Source organism: Psittacula echo (assembly GCF_963264785.1).
Source record: "Psittacula echo genome assembly, chromosome: 9".
Classification (NCBI taxonomy): Eukaryota; Metazoa; Chordata; class Aves; order Psittaciformes; family Psittacidae; genus Psittacula; species Psittacula echo.
In genome coordinates, this window is record NC_137745.1 from 8,387,422 (window position 1) to 8,406,721 (window position 19,300).

The 19,300-nt window shown below is 40.3% G+C and overlaps 1 protein-coding gene across 1 annotated transcript in view; it reads right to left on the reverse strand.

Annotated features, from left to right (window-relative positions):
• The window catches only part of SUCLG2 (succinate-CoA ligase GDP-forming subunit beta), a gene marked incomplete at both ends in the record, with an annotated part of 128,560 nt that extends 109,588 nt beyond the window's left edge, over positions 1 to 18,972 (reverse strand). Inside the window, one exon of the mRNA XM_080625486.1 lies at positions 18,889 to 18,972. Coding sequence (XP_080481612.1) covers positions 18,889 to 18,972 — 84 coding nt within the window. The remainder of the gene's footprint in view (positions 1 to 18,888) is intronic.
• Between the last annotated feature and the right edge of the window lie 328 nt (positions 18,973 to 19,300).

Genomic DNA, 19,300 nt, shown 5'->3' on the forward strand with positions numbered 1-19,300 from the left:
AACACACACTCATAAACCCAGGAGAAACTGTCTTAACCTATTCACCAAGAAGGTTACAAATTGCATGTTAAGTACTTCAGCAAAACTGCTTAAAAATAAATGTTCCATATAACCACAAAACAAGAGCAGTAACAATAAATGCAAGCTTCATCCAAGCAGCTACTGATTATTTCTTAACTGAACATATATACTAAATATTAGCTCAGTATAATGGTTTTTCACTCTTTGGCTTGCCTGTCTGGTAAAGCCTCTAAGGTTGGCTCCAAGATGGACGATTTCATATAAATACTGATGTACAGCATTTATGCATCAGGTACCAAGCAGTGGCACAGTGGCACAGGTAAGATAAACAGACAAGTAGACAAGCTTTAATAAAGAAACAAGCAGAAAACACCATGGTGACATGTACACACATGAAAAAATCAGTGGCTTTTTGAAGCCAATCCAGCTCACAAGTAGCTGGGTCAGTAGAACAACTGAAGCTTACACTAGGAACATCATTAGCCAGCAGTATTACCAGCATTGTAACTTTACACTTATCTCTCAACTCATCAAGTTACTACTACAAGAAAGTATTCTTCCAATTAGCAAAATAAAATCATTTCTTAATACATTAAAAGGGCTGAAGAGGGGCTCTCATAGGCAGATGCCACCACCTACCTGGAGAATTCTACCTGTTAAGAACCACATATTCTTTTTAAATATGAATGAACCACTCAACTTTCTTCTGTATCAAGTCTATGAAAAAACTGATAAAAAGAAGAACTAAAAGGTCAAGACTGACAAACAACTGAAAAATCAAATTATAGTCTCTATCACAACCAAGACCTTTTGGTCTTAAAAGAATTAGTTTCAAAAAATTTTGTGCCATTTCATGTCCAATTCCATATGGAATTACCTTGGCTAAGCATCCACAACTAAGTATTTGTCTACATTGAGTTCACTAATCATGTTCGGACAATTTCACTTCAAAAAGCCATAACCCTAAGCACCTGTTTTCTCTTAGCAAGTCTCTTCAGGTCAAATCTGTACTTTTGGAAAATGCCAAATAATTCCAGCTTAGGAAACGGAATCCAGTGATAATCAGCACTAGTAAAGAAAACAAAACCAACAACAAAACCACCACTAAGCAAATTTCCGGGATAACTGAACATCCCTTGACACATCTATATAGTTTGAACAGCTCTACTGTTTACATAAACCCAGCTTAATGCATTTTACTGCATGACTGTTCAAAGGAAGATATACTCAGCAATATCCAACATTCACTTTCCATTCATAGTATGAATGGAAGCCAGTATTAACATGAAACGAAGACAGATCTCTTAAAAGTACCTGAAAGTAAAGCTGGTCAGATAAATGCATACCACTTTCTTCCCACTCTGCTGCTCCACTGAAGTAATGTAGCTGTAACTATGCTAATAGGCTCTGTGCCAGCTCATCTCTGCATGAATGCAAATTACATGTCAAATGTTCAAGGTATCAAGTTGTATACATATGGTCTATATTGTAATGGTTATACTGGAAATAAGTCAATTAGAGAGAAAACCTGTGCTGTCTATCGGAAGATCTTTTAGATGGGTTTTGTATCCAAAATGAAATTAAGTGTTTAGTGTATCCTACATAAAAGAATCTAACCAAAACAAATTATCTATTTGCTCACTCAACACATTCTACAGTATTCCAACTCATTCAATCTGTGCACTCTGACCTGTAATAGAATTCCAAGAGCGTACAAAAGAAAATAGATACACAAAGATGACAGTAATGAAACAACATACCATTCATCAGTATAAGGAATAAACCTTTATTGCATTTATTGACATATAGCTCCTGTAATTGACAAAGTTGTAGTAGAAGTTCCTATCAAAAAGGAACCATCGAAAATACAACTAAATGGCAAACCTTCCTATAAACCACCACAGGTACAGGCACATTTTATTAAGTCATATACTTGAAATGCACCACATAACCCACTGCAAACTAACACACTTACTTCAGTTTACTGGCAGTGCTGATGTAAAGAATAAGTATCCATAGAGTTAGTCTAACAAGAAACAAAAATTTCCAAGAAAAGGCATTACACTAAACAGAAAAAGTTTACCACAAATCTAAGTCATGGAAAGCAAACACAGAGATTACTACATTGTGTTTAGTACGAAAGCAAGTATTTCAAGCATAAAAGAAAATGGAAAGACTTATGGTAAGACTCATCAGCTGTAAGATCTGTCGTGTTACATCAAACCTTCTATGCGAAGATGATTAATGCCACATCCTTATGGGTATATTATGAAAAACAGGACAGCAAACATCCTCTTTGCTACCACAAACCAGCAATTTTAATCTTCCAAAGCAGGATTTAGCATCCAGAGCATCCTATTTAAAAGCCACAGAAGAAACCATCTTCCTTCGACATCCCAAATTGCCCACTTTAGACTGGATACAAGATGGCAGTGGGGTCCCTTTAGTATCAGCAGATCCCAGCAGCTTCATCCAGCACTGAGCACTATGACTGATCCACACTTCTGCGATACATTTATAAAGGATAAAACTGATTCCATGAGCTAGTTTAGGAAAAAGTCTTTAATATCTTCCTGACAAAAGCAGAGTTTCCACGCTTTTGTCCACAGCAGTAAGGAATTGCTTATTTCTTCTAGTTTGTATCAAAACACTGTACGCAGCCTTGATTTTAGAAAACAGCATTTGATTCTAAGATCTTCTATAGGTACAGCTGAGGATCGATGATCTTAAGGTCCTTTCCAACCCTAACTATTCTATGATTCTATTTATTCCTTCAAATGCAAATTAATTTTAACTGAATTCAAACAAGGGCAACACACAAACTAGTTAACAGTTACACTCCTTTTAGTTCCAAATTTATTACTTAAACTACACCATACAAAATATCTTGAGCAGTAAAATGCAGTATGTCTTGGAGAAAAAAAAGTATCACATTCTCAGTTCTTTAAAGGCTATGGCATTTTGATCAATAAACTGTAGCGGCAATTTACTGTTTTATACCACTGAACCATATACTCACTTTTCAGTACAAGTGAGATCTGTCGCTGCAATTGTTCAGGCTTATGTAACACCCAACTTCAAAAATATACAAAAAAACAATCCCCAACCATGAAATATGCCACTACATCATCGTTTACTAAAGATAGACAGCATGTTCTGCTGGGTAATCATTACTATTCCCAACAGCTATATGTTTCTTTGAAACAAGAGGGCTATGTTAAATAACTTAATGATTTTCTTCATATGCAGAAAAAAAAAAGTAGAACTGGGGGCTTGGTTATAAAAGGAGCACACAGTTAATATTATTAGGATTTTTACTGTCATATTGGTTATGAAAATTAGACTCAGACAAACAGCTGAAAGGATGACCAAGACCTTGGGAAGTATAAGTTGTGTTTAACTATGCAAACTTCAGCAACTTCAAAAGCGTGAAACAGGCATGCGTTTCTGCTCAGGAGTCCACCTTACTGAAAACCTACCCATTATGTTGAGTGAGCAAACCCAGATAGCCCTGCCAAAATTAAATCCTAAACTGGATTGGAGGAGAAGCATATCAGATCATCCATAGGCAGCTTGGTGACATTTTGACAGCAGCACATTCAAGCAATCGACCAACTGCTCCCCACGTACTTCTGCAGTCCAGGAAAGCTAGCGCTGTGTTACACCAGCCTGCCTTGTGCAGTCTCTCAGCCAAAGCTGAAACCAGTTTAGATTTCACCACCACTCTCCCACATATTGCTGATATACCCTCACATGGTTATATAAAAACCTAAACCAGCCAAGTGCTTTGTATTACTTGAAACCAAGAAGCCAAAGTACTAGAAGAAGTTGTTACTGCAGGGCTGTGGTTTTCCATTTCTGCTCAGATGACCTGGAGGCAAGCTGCCAACACAGCTCCCCAGCTGCTCCCTCCTATGTCCTCCCTCATGTCCCCCAAGCCTCAAGTGGAGCTAACCCAGCATAAAGCTGCTTTTGCTGCTGACTGCACGACTCAGCCCATGAGAGGACCGGGTAAAGACAAGAACCAGTACAAGACACACCAGCAATGCTGCGATGAAGGCAGGACCACTGCTTCTGACCACAGCCTGCCCTTACCCAGGGGCAGCAGACACACCAGACTGTGCTGCCAGTGGCAAACCAAGCCTGGGGAAGACAACATGAAGCCACATGCTCAATGGGACATTTCCTTCTAAAGCAATTACTCAAATTCACTGCAATTCATTGCAGAGAACAGCAATGCTCCAGAAGAGCTCTAGTTCAGAAGTCTGCAGTTTAAAACCATCAAAGTATTTTTTTTGTTTTACTCCTATATTATTTGTGTCTCCATTTTAATTCTAGTTAATGCAATCAAAACAAACAGTTAAATCTTCCCCTGAAGACTTACACATAGTTCAAGGAAAAACCAATTTCTCTTGTCATGTTGCAAGGTCCTTTTAATAGGAGCCACTGCAAAACAGAGATAGGAAGGCAGGAATCCCAGTGTATCACAGCAGGAAACATCAAGACAGTGACAAACATCAAAGAGATGAGGAGTTTTCTTGAAAGTAATATGTCAATTTTAGCAAAGGAAGAGAAAGTACTTTTCTTCCATCGCCAGGCAGCAGTGATTATTCTAATACAACATAATAAGGCAAGGATATAAACTACAGATTACCTGCCTGTACATAACAGAGCATACCAAAAACTAATACATGCCAGTTGACATCACTTGTCTGTTGAGAAGTAGGCAGTCACGAGTTACTAACAGAATGAGAATTTGTTTAATGATTATGCTAATTTTACTGAACTCTTGTTAGACAGATATACAGGCAGTATTGATGAGTTCCATAAGGCTTTATAAGTATGGCTGAATTGTTTCAAAACAAATTAAACCAGAACATATTGTATACTATTTAAAGGAATACTAAAAGCCGGTGGTGAATGAATCCTCAGGATGAGCTCTCTGAATAAAGCACGAGTTTTCAGAACTGTAAAGACCTACAAACATACTGCTGCAGCAGAAAGCATCACACTTATTCACACTTATGTGCACAGGAACCTACACCCAGGGATTCTTACCTATAAACACAGGTGAGAGAATGTGCCCATCTGGCATACAGGTGTTAGCACTTTACAGACCCTTGCAGAGACACATGCTGAATTGAGCATGTGTTAACACAGGTCTGCTCTAAGAGGTCGAGACTGAGAAACTCTGAGAGGACACACCAGCCCCACTGAGCTCACCTGGGCAGAGGCCAAAGAACTTGGATTAGGGACACTGAAGAATGTGCTACATTGCTATTTCTACACAACCACCTATTGTACCTTTTTGTTGTTACTAATAAATTCTCACCTATCTACAGCAATACTATAGTAAAAGATTGTCCATCGGCAGATTTAGTGCAGCGCAACATGGCCCTGAAAACAGAAGCAGCTATTAAACTTTCAACTTGTAATTTCTCTTCGCTTGTGCTGGGGCTGCATCTAGGTTCTCTTTTTATCTCTTAAGATTTTTAAGTTCCTAAATTAAGAAGAAAACAGAAATTGGTTTGGGGTTATTTTTCACTCAAGAAGAATCACTACAAGCAATATCTGTCAATTTGTAATTATTTATTCATACACAATTTACATGAGAAACAATATTACTTTCTCTTTCAAAATCAGGTCTTGCCAAAGGAGTTTTATTTCAATATTGCCATAGACATGAACTGCAAATGATTTCAAATAAATAACTGTAAAAATACTCTGTATATGATACGGCCATGTAAGCCATGCTTCTGCTTTTTAAGGAGAAAATACAAAGAAGAGAGTGCAGCGGGATGCACTTCTAGTCAGAATCAGAAGGTCTGACGTTCATGTGTAATACAAGCCAGTTCAAAGAAGCAAGATCCTACAGAAACCATTTAGAAAAACAACAGTTTCAGCCTCAACCTGAACAGCCTACCCTGAGTGTTAAAATTAACCTGGGAGAGTGAATGATTTAACTAAAGAAATAAACCTACTGGAACTGACCCCAAAGTCAAGTCATGAATCAAACTCCCTCACTCTCCCCAGACTTCCTCACGGAAGTGGGTGAACCTTCCTAAAACTCGCACACCAGCTGAACTGCCAACTTTGCAAGATAACTGGATCTAAAAATACGTGGCTTCATTGGAGCTTTTTAAGATTAAAATGCAAATGCTATGACTGGGGGAACTGAACATTTCATCCACTACCCACTACCTCAAAATTAACTCATTAATAAATACTCAAGACAATTGACCTCCTCCACCTCTAAACCAACATTCCTGCCACTAAAAACTGTATTTAACTGTAATAACATATTAACCAATATGCTATTTGTAAACATATAATGATACTTCAACACCCTTCTTTATTTTTGATTCAGCATTTTCTTTCCTCTCTCAGTGGTGGAATCCCTTGGCAGGGAAAGAGGAACGTCAGGAACATGTCCATCAGTTCTAAAGTGGCTTGATGCTGTCAAGGATTTCTTTGCTTTATTTATCTCTTTCATTAAAACCCACCTTCTAAATATTTCCACAGTGACTTCAACACGAAATGGTACAATTCTGCTGCACTTTAACAAATGCCACAGAAACAGAAAAGGACTCCAGAAGACAGCACCAGGCTCACATATTATACATGGTTCAAAAACAAAGGTTTACAAAGCCATATTGATTGATTAAAAAAAAGGAACAGTATCTATCCAGGAACCTTTCCCTTTCACCTAAGCCACAGCAATATGCACATGAAAAACAGTGTTTTAGAAGTACCTCAGTTACGTCTTGGATATTTCACATTATCGCAGATAAAACAGTAAGGATTATTTTAGCTTTGCTAGTCTCTTAGTAAATGTACTCAGGGTGGAAATGGGGCTGAAAATCCTACACTGCTATTTTAACAAAACTCTTAGCAGTTCTGAATGTTCCTGCTAGCTGTCTACCGCAAGAAACCCTTTTACTTCAAGAGTTTCCGAACATCTTGCCCCACAGGTTTCTGTCCTACTGTGTTCTTTTGATTTTATCTTGTACTCCTCCTTGTCCTTTTATAATCAGTCTGACTGCAAACTGATAGATCCCAAGCTTAACCTCTGTACTCCCTCAGAGATGATGCAGCATGGTGTGATGTTCCTATACTGCAGAAGTTATTGGGGTCATTAGCTCATGGGAAAAAACAGAAACTACACAATTCTGTTCCAATTTGCCTTTAAATCACATTTATAAACTCAGCTTTCTGATTTATCCTTGTTTACTTCTCATGCAAGGAAGCAGAGAAAAGAATGAACTTGAAGCAAGTCCTTCACTCATTGCAGATTTAAAGTCTCCAGTAACGATTACAGACTTATTTACAGCTTGCTTACACACAGGGATTTTGACAGCTATTCTGTAAATACACTCTCCTACCCGCTAAGCTTCATTGTAAACTACCAGGAACATGCACAGGGTCATACTTGAGCTCCTTCTGTCATCCTTATTCTCCTTATCTCAGAAAGCCAGAATCTGAGCCCACATCCTGGTGCACCACAAGGCAGATCCTACCAGCTACCACCTGGATGATCTTTTTGGGTATTTGTGGATATGGTTTTGCGAGGACTATAGTCCTCAAAAGTAAAAAGAAGATGGTAGAAGAATGTTGTCTTGAACAGTAAGAACCTGACCTCAATATTCCATTTCCCACACCTTGCCAGCCTATTGTTCAGCAGTTGTTTCAGTCAGGCTGCTAAGGACCAGCCGCCAAATTAAGCAGGATGTAGCCAAATCCCCGACAACCTGCATCCTGCCATTCCACCCAGAGGAGTATCAAGGCCCCTATTTACATGCAAACACCAAAATATAAATCCCTGCAAATTAAGTGACAGCACACTTCTGATGCTGAGGAGTTCCCTGATGCATTCTGCTTAGCACTGAAAGACTGAGCAGAGCTGGGTCTACTCCAATCTCACTAACATTCACCTGAGCAGTGCAAACCCAGCCAAAACACTGCAGGCTTCTTATTCCATGGGATTACAGGAAAACTTTCTGGTTGCAACAACATGCGCGGTTACATAACAAACAGGATGTCAAGTAAACAGAGCAGCCTGCACAAACACAAAGATGCTAGTCCCCTCAAAGTGGGAAACACCCCCCACTTAATTCAGACGAGAACTGCAAAACTCTTTTCCCTAGCATTCTTTAACTAAACTTCAGCAAAATAAAACAGTATTAAAAATGCTTATTGTACATCCACATGTGCCCAAGAAGCTTTATACTTCAGAAATCAATTTGCAGAGCCTTCACTTGGGTAAAGGAAACAAGAGTATGAATTCACAGATTCTGCTTTTGTCAGTGTGCTAGCCACCAGTAGCTCTGCTTTACATTAGTAATTAATTTTAGTCAAATTATGCTCATTTTGCTTATTTAAAACTTCAAAGCTTTAGGAAAAGCATACTTTCCTGACCTAAAAAGTAAGGGCTTTGAAGTATCTGATGAAAATAAACTCTCCACCATACACAACTGAATAATCAGCTGCAGAAAATACCATAATACATTCCCTGCCTTCGCAAATGAAAGGAGATTGTTAGTGATATGCACCACGCATTCAGAGAGTGAAATGAGCTATCTTCTCCACATAAATCTGAAACATGCTTTTTATTTTAAGTATCTAGAGGGGAAATTAATAATTTCGTTCTCATCTGAAAAAGTGTTTAACTTCATCATTTTTTACAGGATTAAAACTGTACTTTCATGCAACTGTGAAGAAATGCTTTATATATTAAATACAACCAGGAAAAAATAATTCTAAAACTATTTTATCACCAACCTCTGCTTTTCACAGTAACCCCACTATCAATTTGTGTACACTGCATCCTAATTTAAGCTTCTTGAATCATTAGGAAACTCAAAACATGGTCAACAGCTTGATCAGAAATGCTTCTGAGTTCCTGTCTCAAGTAAACACATCTATCAGAGCAGCATTTCATGCCTACCATACCCTGGAAGAATACTTTTTCAAGTGGTAGGAGTTACAGGTATTTTAAGAAAAGCAGCAATAAAATGCCAATTTAGGCAGTCTGAGCTCCACTTCTCATCACAGAGAAGCAAATAAGAAACCTAATCACATCTTTTTATTACAGCTCTTTAATACTTGAAGTCAAATCATGATAATTTCCATGCTACCTAATTATGTCATCACAGAAGATTATGAATTTGAGCACTAAGCAGCATAGCACTCCCAAGCCACAAAAATGCAAATGCCCATAGCAGTGGAATAAAGAAATACAAAAAAGTATCTACAGAAACAGTTCCATTGCATGCCTAAGTCACAGCTGGTTTACCAGAATAGACTTAACAGTTGCTATCCTGGAAGCACAAAAAAAACCTACTTGTATGCAATTTTTGTGTAAATCTGAATGCTTCACACCTTTTATTGTTAATAAATCTTGCTTTTAATTCGACCATTTGATTTAGACTGACGTGAAGCAAACTCAAAGTAACAGACATACAGGAGGAAGACAGCCTTCCGGCTGCTTGGGCAGAGCTAGGGAGAAACCAGAAACCCCCACAGAATAACTAATGAAAGTATGCCTTTAATAGGAGGCCGAAAGTCATGAACTTTTTTCCTTCCTTTGCGGGTAATTTCTTTATTAAATAATTTCTCCATTATTCACACTGGAAATTACCTCTGCTACCATGCTCAAATCTCAAAGCAAGCCTAGGACACTATGAGCAGCATTGTATCTTAATCATCAAAGACTCTGACCTTAAAGAGGATTTCTGCATTTCTAATATCACCAATCAAATGCTTCCAGGCAAATAACAGCCTATTTCAAGTCATCTCTAAAACAAAGCAATCTCTGATTTCTTGCTTTCTGGAAATGTAGGCACATCCATTGCCTGTGCTCGGCCATGTGGAATGACTGAGACTTGCCAACATGTGGAAGCTGGGTGTACAGTAAAAGCTAATCAGTGAGCAAAGTGAGTAGGGGAGAGCAATCCTTCATCAGAAGCATGTTCGTCAAGTAGCTCTTTAAAAACACTACCTGCCTGCCAGATTATAACATTAATCAGGCACTAAATGAGAGAGGTCACCAGCAAAGCCAATGCCAACATAAAATGGCTACTTGTAAGGACAGCAAAGTAATGAACAAAGCCTTCAGCTACCAGCAGAAATCCAGTCTGTGACCAGCCAGAACCCCCTGCACGAGGTGGGAAGTGACAGCTCTGCAGGGTCAGAAACTCCCAAGTGCTCCTCCTGGCCCTGGGCTCCTCTGTGGCAAACACCAAGCAAGATATCCCATCTCCACTTGAAACCTCTCACTTCTATAGGAATGGCCTAAAAAATATCCTAAGCAACTAGCTGTGATGAGTGTTTTTTCACAATCTCTCTGTTACTAGACCTTTAAAGGAATAAGATGTCTTACTGAGGTCAAGGACATAAGAACATGCATTTTACTTTTTAATCACAAAATCTCCTTTTATTTCACTCGACAGATGTGTGGTGTGGGATGAGACACCTCTGCACCAGTAGAGAAAACCAGAAAATGGCCAGACATTACAATTCATGGATTGTAACAGACTGCAGGACCGCAGAGAACTTAAAACTCCTCTTTTCCCATCTGACAGACTGAAACCTCTGCCATGTTTTTGTCACCTTGGATAGACTATCAGGAAGCTAGAAGATTCTGAAAACAGACTGACCAAAATAACCTCTCCCATTACTTCTACAGAGAGGGAAAAAAAAGTCAGAGTATGTATAGTTCTGAATGGCACTGATAAACTCAGTGTAACATACAGCCTGACTATATGGAGGGAGAAGAAGGAAAAGGAGGTTAACCCAAGGGAACAGAATGTCCAAGAAGAAAGGATGATGGCATTACTTCACTGATTAAGGATATTGGGAATATTCCCAGCCTTGTTCCTAGTGTCTTATCACAACCCATGCTGCATCCATCAAAACATACAACATCCACTGCATTCCCTCACTACAAAGCCAGTCATCACACCAGAGAAGGCTAGCAGATCAGCCAAGCACTTCCCTTTATAAATTCAGGCTTCCCCAGTCTTCACATTCCCAACCAGCTCTCCTTTGTTTCTATGTGTGATGTCCAGTAGTGCATCCCGTTTTTGGCTCCTCAGTCATCTGCCCTGGGAAGTTGTTATCAACAGCCTCCAGTAACCTCTTGGATTACTTGATTACTTGTTCCCTGCTGCACCATCACTCCAGCAAATACTGGAGTGAATGAAGCCTCCCTTGACGACCACGGTGTACTATCATGAGGCTTTCTACAGTCGTCTGAAACTTCATCTGGTTCTTGCTGATCAACCTGTCTGTAGCAGACATGTACAATAATACTCATGTGCCCTCTAATCCTGACCTCAGACGCTCAGCTGGGTCATCAACCCTCGCTAAATAGAGCTCCATGCGTTCCAGCTGCTCTCCCACATAACCTTTCACATCATGTTAAAAGCAAGCTCTAAATATTGGTTCCTTTATTCTCAAAATTTATGGCATTACTTTAGACTACTTTAATCTGAGCCATTTAACTGAAAAACAAATGCAGACTGAAACTCTGCATGAAAGAATTCAATTAAATAGATTCACTGTTTCCAATATGCTTGGAGTGGCAGAGTTGAAGAAGCTAGAAAATTTGAGGCGAAATAAATTTCCCATGCCATCTTCAGACCATTAGCAAGGAGTATGTTGACAATAAAAAGTATATGGTTGCTTTTAATGGCCCTTTCATCTATAATTATTATAAATATATATATATCTTTTACCTATGTCTATCATTGTTATCTTTAATTTGCACATAAAACTTCTCCTGTAACTGGAATTTCCCAGACATTTTTATCCCACCTTTTGCCTTTTTGCACAAGGCAGTAACTGCTTTCTTGGCTGCCACTAAATTAGCAGATGTCAAATTAAACTGTTCTTTTGTCCACAGATCCCTCACAGGAAGATCTCAAAAGAATGATGAAGTTCCACTACTAATCAGTGCCTGGTTTTTAGTTCCCAGCTTCATATTTTTTAGCCAAAAGTCTTGGACAAGCAAACCTAGCAACCATGATCAAAAAATCTCACTTAATTCTCCGTAACTGACTATTCCTACAAAACTTTTGCATTTTACAAATAATTTAAGTGGGCAAGACTTAAGACACCAAACGTAAAGCAACTACAGTAAGAATGATTCTCTCTCTTCCTGACCCAAATTGAGATGATGGTCATTGCTTATATTCCTCAGGGTCTATCTACTCCTGTAATACTTTGCCATTTTTCATCTTTCCCAGTTACTGTTATGAACTTGCTTATTGTTCCTGAAGTATTCTAAAGGCACACTGTACAAATGGGTGTTTAAAGTTCTGCTACCGATGCTCCCAAAATAGCTATCCATTTTCAGACAAACCAAATTTCCATCTACAGTTTAATCATTAAAAAGAAAATAAAAAATAATCCTTTTGTTCCAAACTGAATTACTGCCCCTGGAGGTATTCTGCCTGTTCACCTTCCTTAAGACAAACAGCCAAATATATTAACTCCAAATGCCTAGGCACTTTATATAGTCACATCTCCACCCTACAAATGCAGAAAGCACACTGTGAAGTTGCAACATTTATAATGACTCTTCTATAGCCTAATTTAGCTGATAAAGATGTGCACATAACCTTTGGTCCTTCACTTGCAAAGAACAGGAAGCTATGGTGCTTTTTATTGCAAAAAAGCTGAAAAGCAAAATCCAAGTACTTAATTATACAAAGATACAAATGGTAGAGGCAAATTTCAACTACTTTTCTCTCTAGGGCCAATCAATAAAGCGCTATGCAGCAAACCAAAATGCTGTTCAAAACACCCCTTAGGGCTGGAGCATATGCACCAAGGAGCTGCTTTCCATCTTTTTAACTAGCTGCAGGCAGCATGCTCTAAGAAAGGAATCTTTCCCTCAAAGCCTTGTTGCTCAAAGTGTAACGGAGGCATGAATTTCCGCAGCTGAAGAACAGTTTCTTAACTCAAGCAAAAGATGCGACCTTTGTGCTGTTCTTTAAACATGGCTGATGCAGGCTGGTATTTTTTCAGGAGCTTAATCTAATAGTATAATAATAATGAAAACCAACACCTCACCCAGAAAGATTTTGAGAGAAAAGGGGGATGCGAAGTCATCAGGTGTTTACAATGCCTTAAAATCTGTAACATTTTCTTGAGGCTTCAAACTGCAGGTGAGCAAAGGGAAAGCAGAGAAGCTCCCAGGCTGTCTCCTTCCCCAGAACGACACCTGGTATTGCCATGGACCAAAGTGATGGTCACTTGGCCATGTCACAGGCCAACCCCACCAGTTACCTCCAGCTTTCCAGATGCTTCCCATTGTCTAAGCCATCAAAACCACCCAGAAATAGAGGCTCAGATCTGATCCAGTGACCACACATGTCCCAGGGCACATACCCTACACGTACAGCCACTAAAGCCTTGGACCACCACAGAAATAAAACATGCAATTCAATTTTGGGGTACAGACTCTTGTAGTTTAGGAAACCTATGAGCAAGCTGAAAGAGACCAGAGACATGGAATTTAAAAAAAAAACATGTCTAAATCTGCTCAACAAACCAGCACCTTTTAAACAAACAAGACAAAAAAGGGAAACTCAAGAACTTTCATTTACTGAATATATTTTGTGCTGTCAGTATAAAATTTCAACTGGAGATACAAAAAAGTGTTCCAACAAGTCAGTGCAAATACTTGCTGGGTTTTCAATTCCTTCACAGTCAACATTTAGCCACTAATTATACAAGAATATCATGAAGGCTTCAGCATGAAGTTTAGAATCTGTTTTAAGTATCGTTCACGCAACAGAAACTTCAACAGCATCTATTCAACAGCACAGCGTAACTCCACTATTAAGGAATTTTTCACAACAGTCAATCTTAATTTCTCTTAGTTTCATAGCTACTCCTGCTGTGTTATCTAGTTAAAATAAGATCAGTAGCCAGTTATTAATTATGGATCAATGTTTAATTACCAGCTCCAAAGTTACTGTCATAATCAGTTGCACAGATAACATGATTTCTACGTCCTGCGTTTTATTAAAATGCTATGGAGTGGGGTAGAGCTGAGGATACAGCGAACTGATTCACAGATGGCTATAAATTGGCTTTCACAGCAGAGACTATTAAAGAAGGGAATTTTCTAGAGAAAATCCCTAGGGTACATGCTGATGCTGCAGATTAGAGTCTCAAATATGCTCAGAAAGACTGCACAGTCAACAGCGACAGAAAGAAAATAAGTCTATCAGTTGGGGTTAAGTCATCCTGGAACTGGAACTGTGAGGGAGTCCCCAGAAATAAGGAGGGGGAGAATCATATCTCTAAGCACTGTACGAATACATTTCCAATTTTTGCTGAAAATGGATCTTCCAAACAGGAGAAGGGAAAATATAGCAGAGAAATCATTCACTTCTAAGAAACAACCAAATCCCAAGTGTTTCCAAACCCTCATCTCACTTTTCTGTTTTCCCAGAAGAGCCTCAACATCTTCACACATTCTTCATAGCATCCTTGTTGGCAGTCATCAGCCAGAAAGACCAAATGAAAGTGTGAAAAAAAAAAAACCAACCCAACAGAAATAAAAAACCTGCCACATGCACTGACAACATTCCAGAGAAAAATGGGAGGAAACAATTACTCAGATACCAGTAAAGAAAACACAGAGCTTGTCAACTGACAATTTATATAGTGCCTCAGGAGGCAGATCAATGAAAAAAACATTTGCTTTTACAGCAAAAACTCTAAAATAATATAAATACTAAATATACCCCAGCAAGGTAAGGAGTCTCTTTGGGGGAACTGCTTGGGAGTTCAGATGGAGGGCCAGGTGGAAGAGTTTACTTATCCACAGCCAGGTTTAAGACTGCAGGTGTTGCAGCTAATTCTCAACCTAATGCCATATTCATGAAGGCTGTCTCTTCTTACCTCATTAGCCCTATCCCCTGCTTATAACTACATGAGGTACAAAGAAAAGTAAATAACTACAGCAGAGCTTTTCTACTTCAAGATAAAGCAGTGACTATCTCTGCCCGAGACAGACTGCTCCCAAGGCAGAAGTTCCATCAGTATAAAACTAACTCAAAAAAAATAATTAAAAATAAAATAAAAATAAAAATCACAGGCTGAGTTATATTTGTTTTCATTCCCTTCTTTTATTTCAAAAAAGCATCCAATAACCATGCATTTAATGGAACTGCCAGGGAGGAGTGGGACAAACATCTGCTCCTCTTTGGCATTTCAGTTTTGTCTAGAGTTTGAAGAGAGCTTTCCAGTCATTTGGTTTAAGTACCTGTAGAAAAAATTGTCTGCGAAAGTCTGTAGGCTTAAGTATTTCCTGCCTCTGAAAGTGAAATCCTAAAAATGATAGCAAAACTGTCAACCAGAAAAAGCCAAACAGGGAAACAGTCTGAACCTTCAAGAAACTTTCAAGAACTTAACACAAAGCCAAGAAAAAGTAAGACTTGGGCACTGGAGTAGCTTCTGAAATACTGAATTAAAAGTTATTTTCAGTAATGCTTTTTGTTGCATGGAAGATCATTAAACTCCCAGCTGACAGCTTCTTAAGAAAGACAGAACTTTCTCTGTTCAGTATTAACGAGGCTTTTTGGGTACTCAAGCATAGGAATTGAACGCATCTGCAGTGAGCAACCTTGTACAGATCCCTATTTTTAACATATATAGCATGCAGCAGATTTTGTAACAGGAATATTGTTTAATTCAATCTTCCCCCCTCTTTTCCTTAAAAACAACTTTCGATACCCATGAAATTTGGAAACATTTCAGCAGGACTGAGGACCATTTTGAAGGCCAGGACAGGGTCCCACAAGGCAGCAATGATCTGCTCACTTAGAAAACTGAAGAGTTACCTTAAGCATTTTTTCTTCCATGATTCTGATTTAATTGTTCCTCATTTATATTCACTGCTGAAATCATCTGCATCTGAAGCTGTTCTGAAAACACAGCATTCTCCCAAAGGGCCCGATCCAACTCCCATTCAAATAAACAGCCTTCAATGGAGCCTATTTGTTGCTAGCCAACAAGATTGAATTCTGCTGCAGAGTAGTCCCCGGAGCGTTTGTCACAGCTCTTTACAAATATTGCTCCGGTAAGAACAGGTCTAAATACGCTTGTCCACATGCACCACAGACAACTGAAATCTATCTTTTATCTTCTTGAAACACTTGGTCAGATTTAAACTCCAAAAGCACAAAGAACTGAATCTATCAGTATTAAAAAGAGTAAAAAATGTCCAACAGCTATAAAAAGGTAAAGAGCCAATGGGAAAGCAGAAGGACAATAAAATATTTTCATATGATAGGTTCAAGTACCATTTATTCCACCCCTAAAATTAAGTTACACAGAAGAACGTTTTGTGTGTAGATTATAACGATAGCATACAACCAACTTCTCAAAAAGTTTGTTTCAACACAGCTATGGACAACATCAATATAAATAATAATAAATTAATAAGAATTATATAATAAACTTTGAATAAGAAAAAGAAATTTTGCAAAAGATAAAGTTTGCAAATGCTAACAGTAAGTCATGAAGAAGATCATGAGAAAAGATTTTAAATCTCACCAAGCATCTACTCATGCAGGGCTACCAAAACAACAAAGACATACATTTCTTGATCATACCCTCATCATAAGGAAGACCCCCATTTGTGAAAAGAACAATGTGGCAGGCTTTGAGGAGAGGTTTTGCCAGTTTATGGTAAACAAATAAACAAACAGTGGAACTTCTGGTCCGAGTTAAATAGGGAATGATACAAGTGAGAAAAACTTTTTCAGTGAAAGGACTCTCCTATTCTTCAGATGCTTTACCCTATTTTGTAGGATAGAAAACCAGACTCTGGCTGATGAATTTATTCGTAGTTTAAAGTCTGAGACAGTGGAAGATTAGGACATTATTTAGACGGGAACTGTATAATGTAACACTGCAAAAATTAAGACTTTTCTACAGCAAAGTATTATACTTTGAATTTAAGATCCTGATTTGTTGTTACACAGTATTGATGTGGTTCTTGAAAGTAGTCTATGTGGAAAGCACAGATCTTGGGAGATGCTCTCAGTATCTGTCAGCATTCAGAAACAGAATAATAAAATGTGATTTATAATACAAGTTCAATACCTGTATTTCACAAACAACACACAGAAAAATGAAGTTTTTTAAAAAGCTGGCTCTTCTGATAGTGAATACTCTTCAGAATCTGAGCTGATACCCAGCGATTTCAAGGGGGTGCCTTATGGGATCACTCCATGCTTTGTGAGACGACAGAACAGTGCATGAACTCCTAATTTCCACCTGCACCTCAAATCCCCACTGCAGTGCCAGGTAAAGACCGAGCTTGGAACTGAGCTCAACCAAGGCACCTTCCACGCTTCACTCCGAGATGACTGTCCAGACAGTGCTCCACACTCAAGCCATACAAAATCCCCCCACATCAGAGCCCTACAAGAACAGCAGGGACACATACAAATCCAGGGAGGTTACTTATGAATTCCCTCTTGTATGATCAGCGTCACTTAAACCATGATGGCAGGAATGCACCTTCACCCATGTAATGTATACGCATCAAACACTGTTGGGGCTGATAGGCTTATTTATCAACATAAACAGAGTTAAGTATGTATGCATACAGACAAATGTATGTATACACACATTTATGTGTATGGATATATACATAAATATACACACTTCCCTTCTGTGTGTGTGTATAGAAAGCTGACACGCAATAAATGAACTAATCAATTGCACCAAACTGCCAAATACCATTCTCACCATTAAAAAAGGAAAGTTGGGCACAAATGATTTGATTTAAAATCGAGCTAGATAACATCCTCCAGGTTAAAAGATAAAGCACACTAAGCAGATGCACAATGCAAGTTATGCTCAGCAGCAAGACCAGGCTTTATCCAACAGCCGTCCCATGCAGCCACACACAGGCAGCAGAGCCTGCAGAGCAGAACCAGCCAGAAACACACCTTGTTTGTTTCAGAGGCTTTTGCCTCTGGGAAAATACTTATGCTTAGAAGCATTAAGGAAAGCAGATTCCCCTGCAGCTGCTGATCTGATAAACAGACAATATAAAGAGGCTGGTTGCCAAAGGCACTAGAGCTAAAATGTCCATATCTCATTTTACCACAGCATTATCTGTCTGCTGTTGAGATGAATAAAGAACTGCTATACCATGGGAGAGAGCCTGAGCATGAGCCCTTCAAGAAGGCCCATTTACTCTTTCCCATCCCACTTCTGAGATTCAAGACCACCGGGTGATGACTGGCCATTCCGGGTGAGCAAAACTGTGGTCCAACACTCCAGCCTGACCTCAGCCACTTCCAGTGCTGCCACCCGGAACGTGGTTAACTAAACGGTACTAGATCACGCACGGCATCCCCTATTTCTGCTGCTGCAATAATCAAACGTGCTCTCAGTTTTAGGGGCAGGGAAGCTTTCAGAGCAGGCGCTTCAGGTCACGCTCTGCCCCGATCCGCTGGGTGCCAGGCGCGATCGGCCGGGGGCTGCTTGGTCCAGTTATCTCCGCCGCCAAGAGCACAGCACGGCTCCGGGCTCAGCGCATCCTCCAGGCAATACAGCCGCACAACAGCCCGAGCTCCGCCAAGGCGGACAGCGAAAGGGCTTCCTCCCGCTGTGAGCAGCGCACAGGAGGAGGCTGCGAGTGGGGGGAACCCCACCGGCCGCGGGGGAAGTGCGGCTTCGGGGGGATCGGAAAGCAGCGGCTGGGCGGCCGAGGAGCTGGGTGGCTTCTGAGAGGCTCCCCAGCGCTCCGGCTCCGTTCCCGCCGCCCTCCCTCGGCACCTGGGCCAGGAACAGGACCGGCGGGATGCGGCGGCCGGGGCCGGGCTCACTCACCGGGAAGCTGCCCCGCAGGCGGGCGGATCTCAGGGCCAGGTTCCGCAGCACAGCCCCCGCCTGCCCAGCCAGCGGAGCCGCCATCTTAACCGCGCCGCGTGCCCTCCCGGCGGCCGCTGTCTCCGCCCTGCCCCGCTCTCCGGGCGGAAGCCCGGCAGGGTCCCGAGGCGCTCACCCCGCTGCAGGGGCGGAGAGGGGCCGGGCGTGGGTCTCGGGGCGGGCAGCGATAGGGTCCCGTGAGGACATCTTCGGGTAGGATGTCTGAACGGGCCGGTGAGAGGGTTTGAGGGTAACTGTGCTGAGCCCGGCTGGGTGCGGGCACAGCAGTGGACAACGATGTGCGGAGGGGATGGGTAGTGTGAGGTGAAAGCCTTGAGGCTTTCAGAAGCTGGAGGCACTGCTTTGGCTGGTT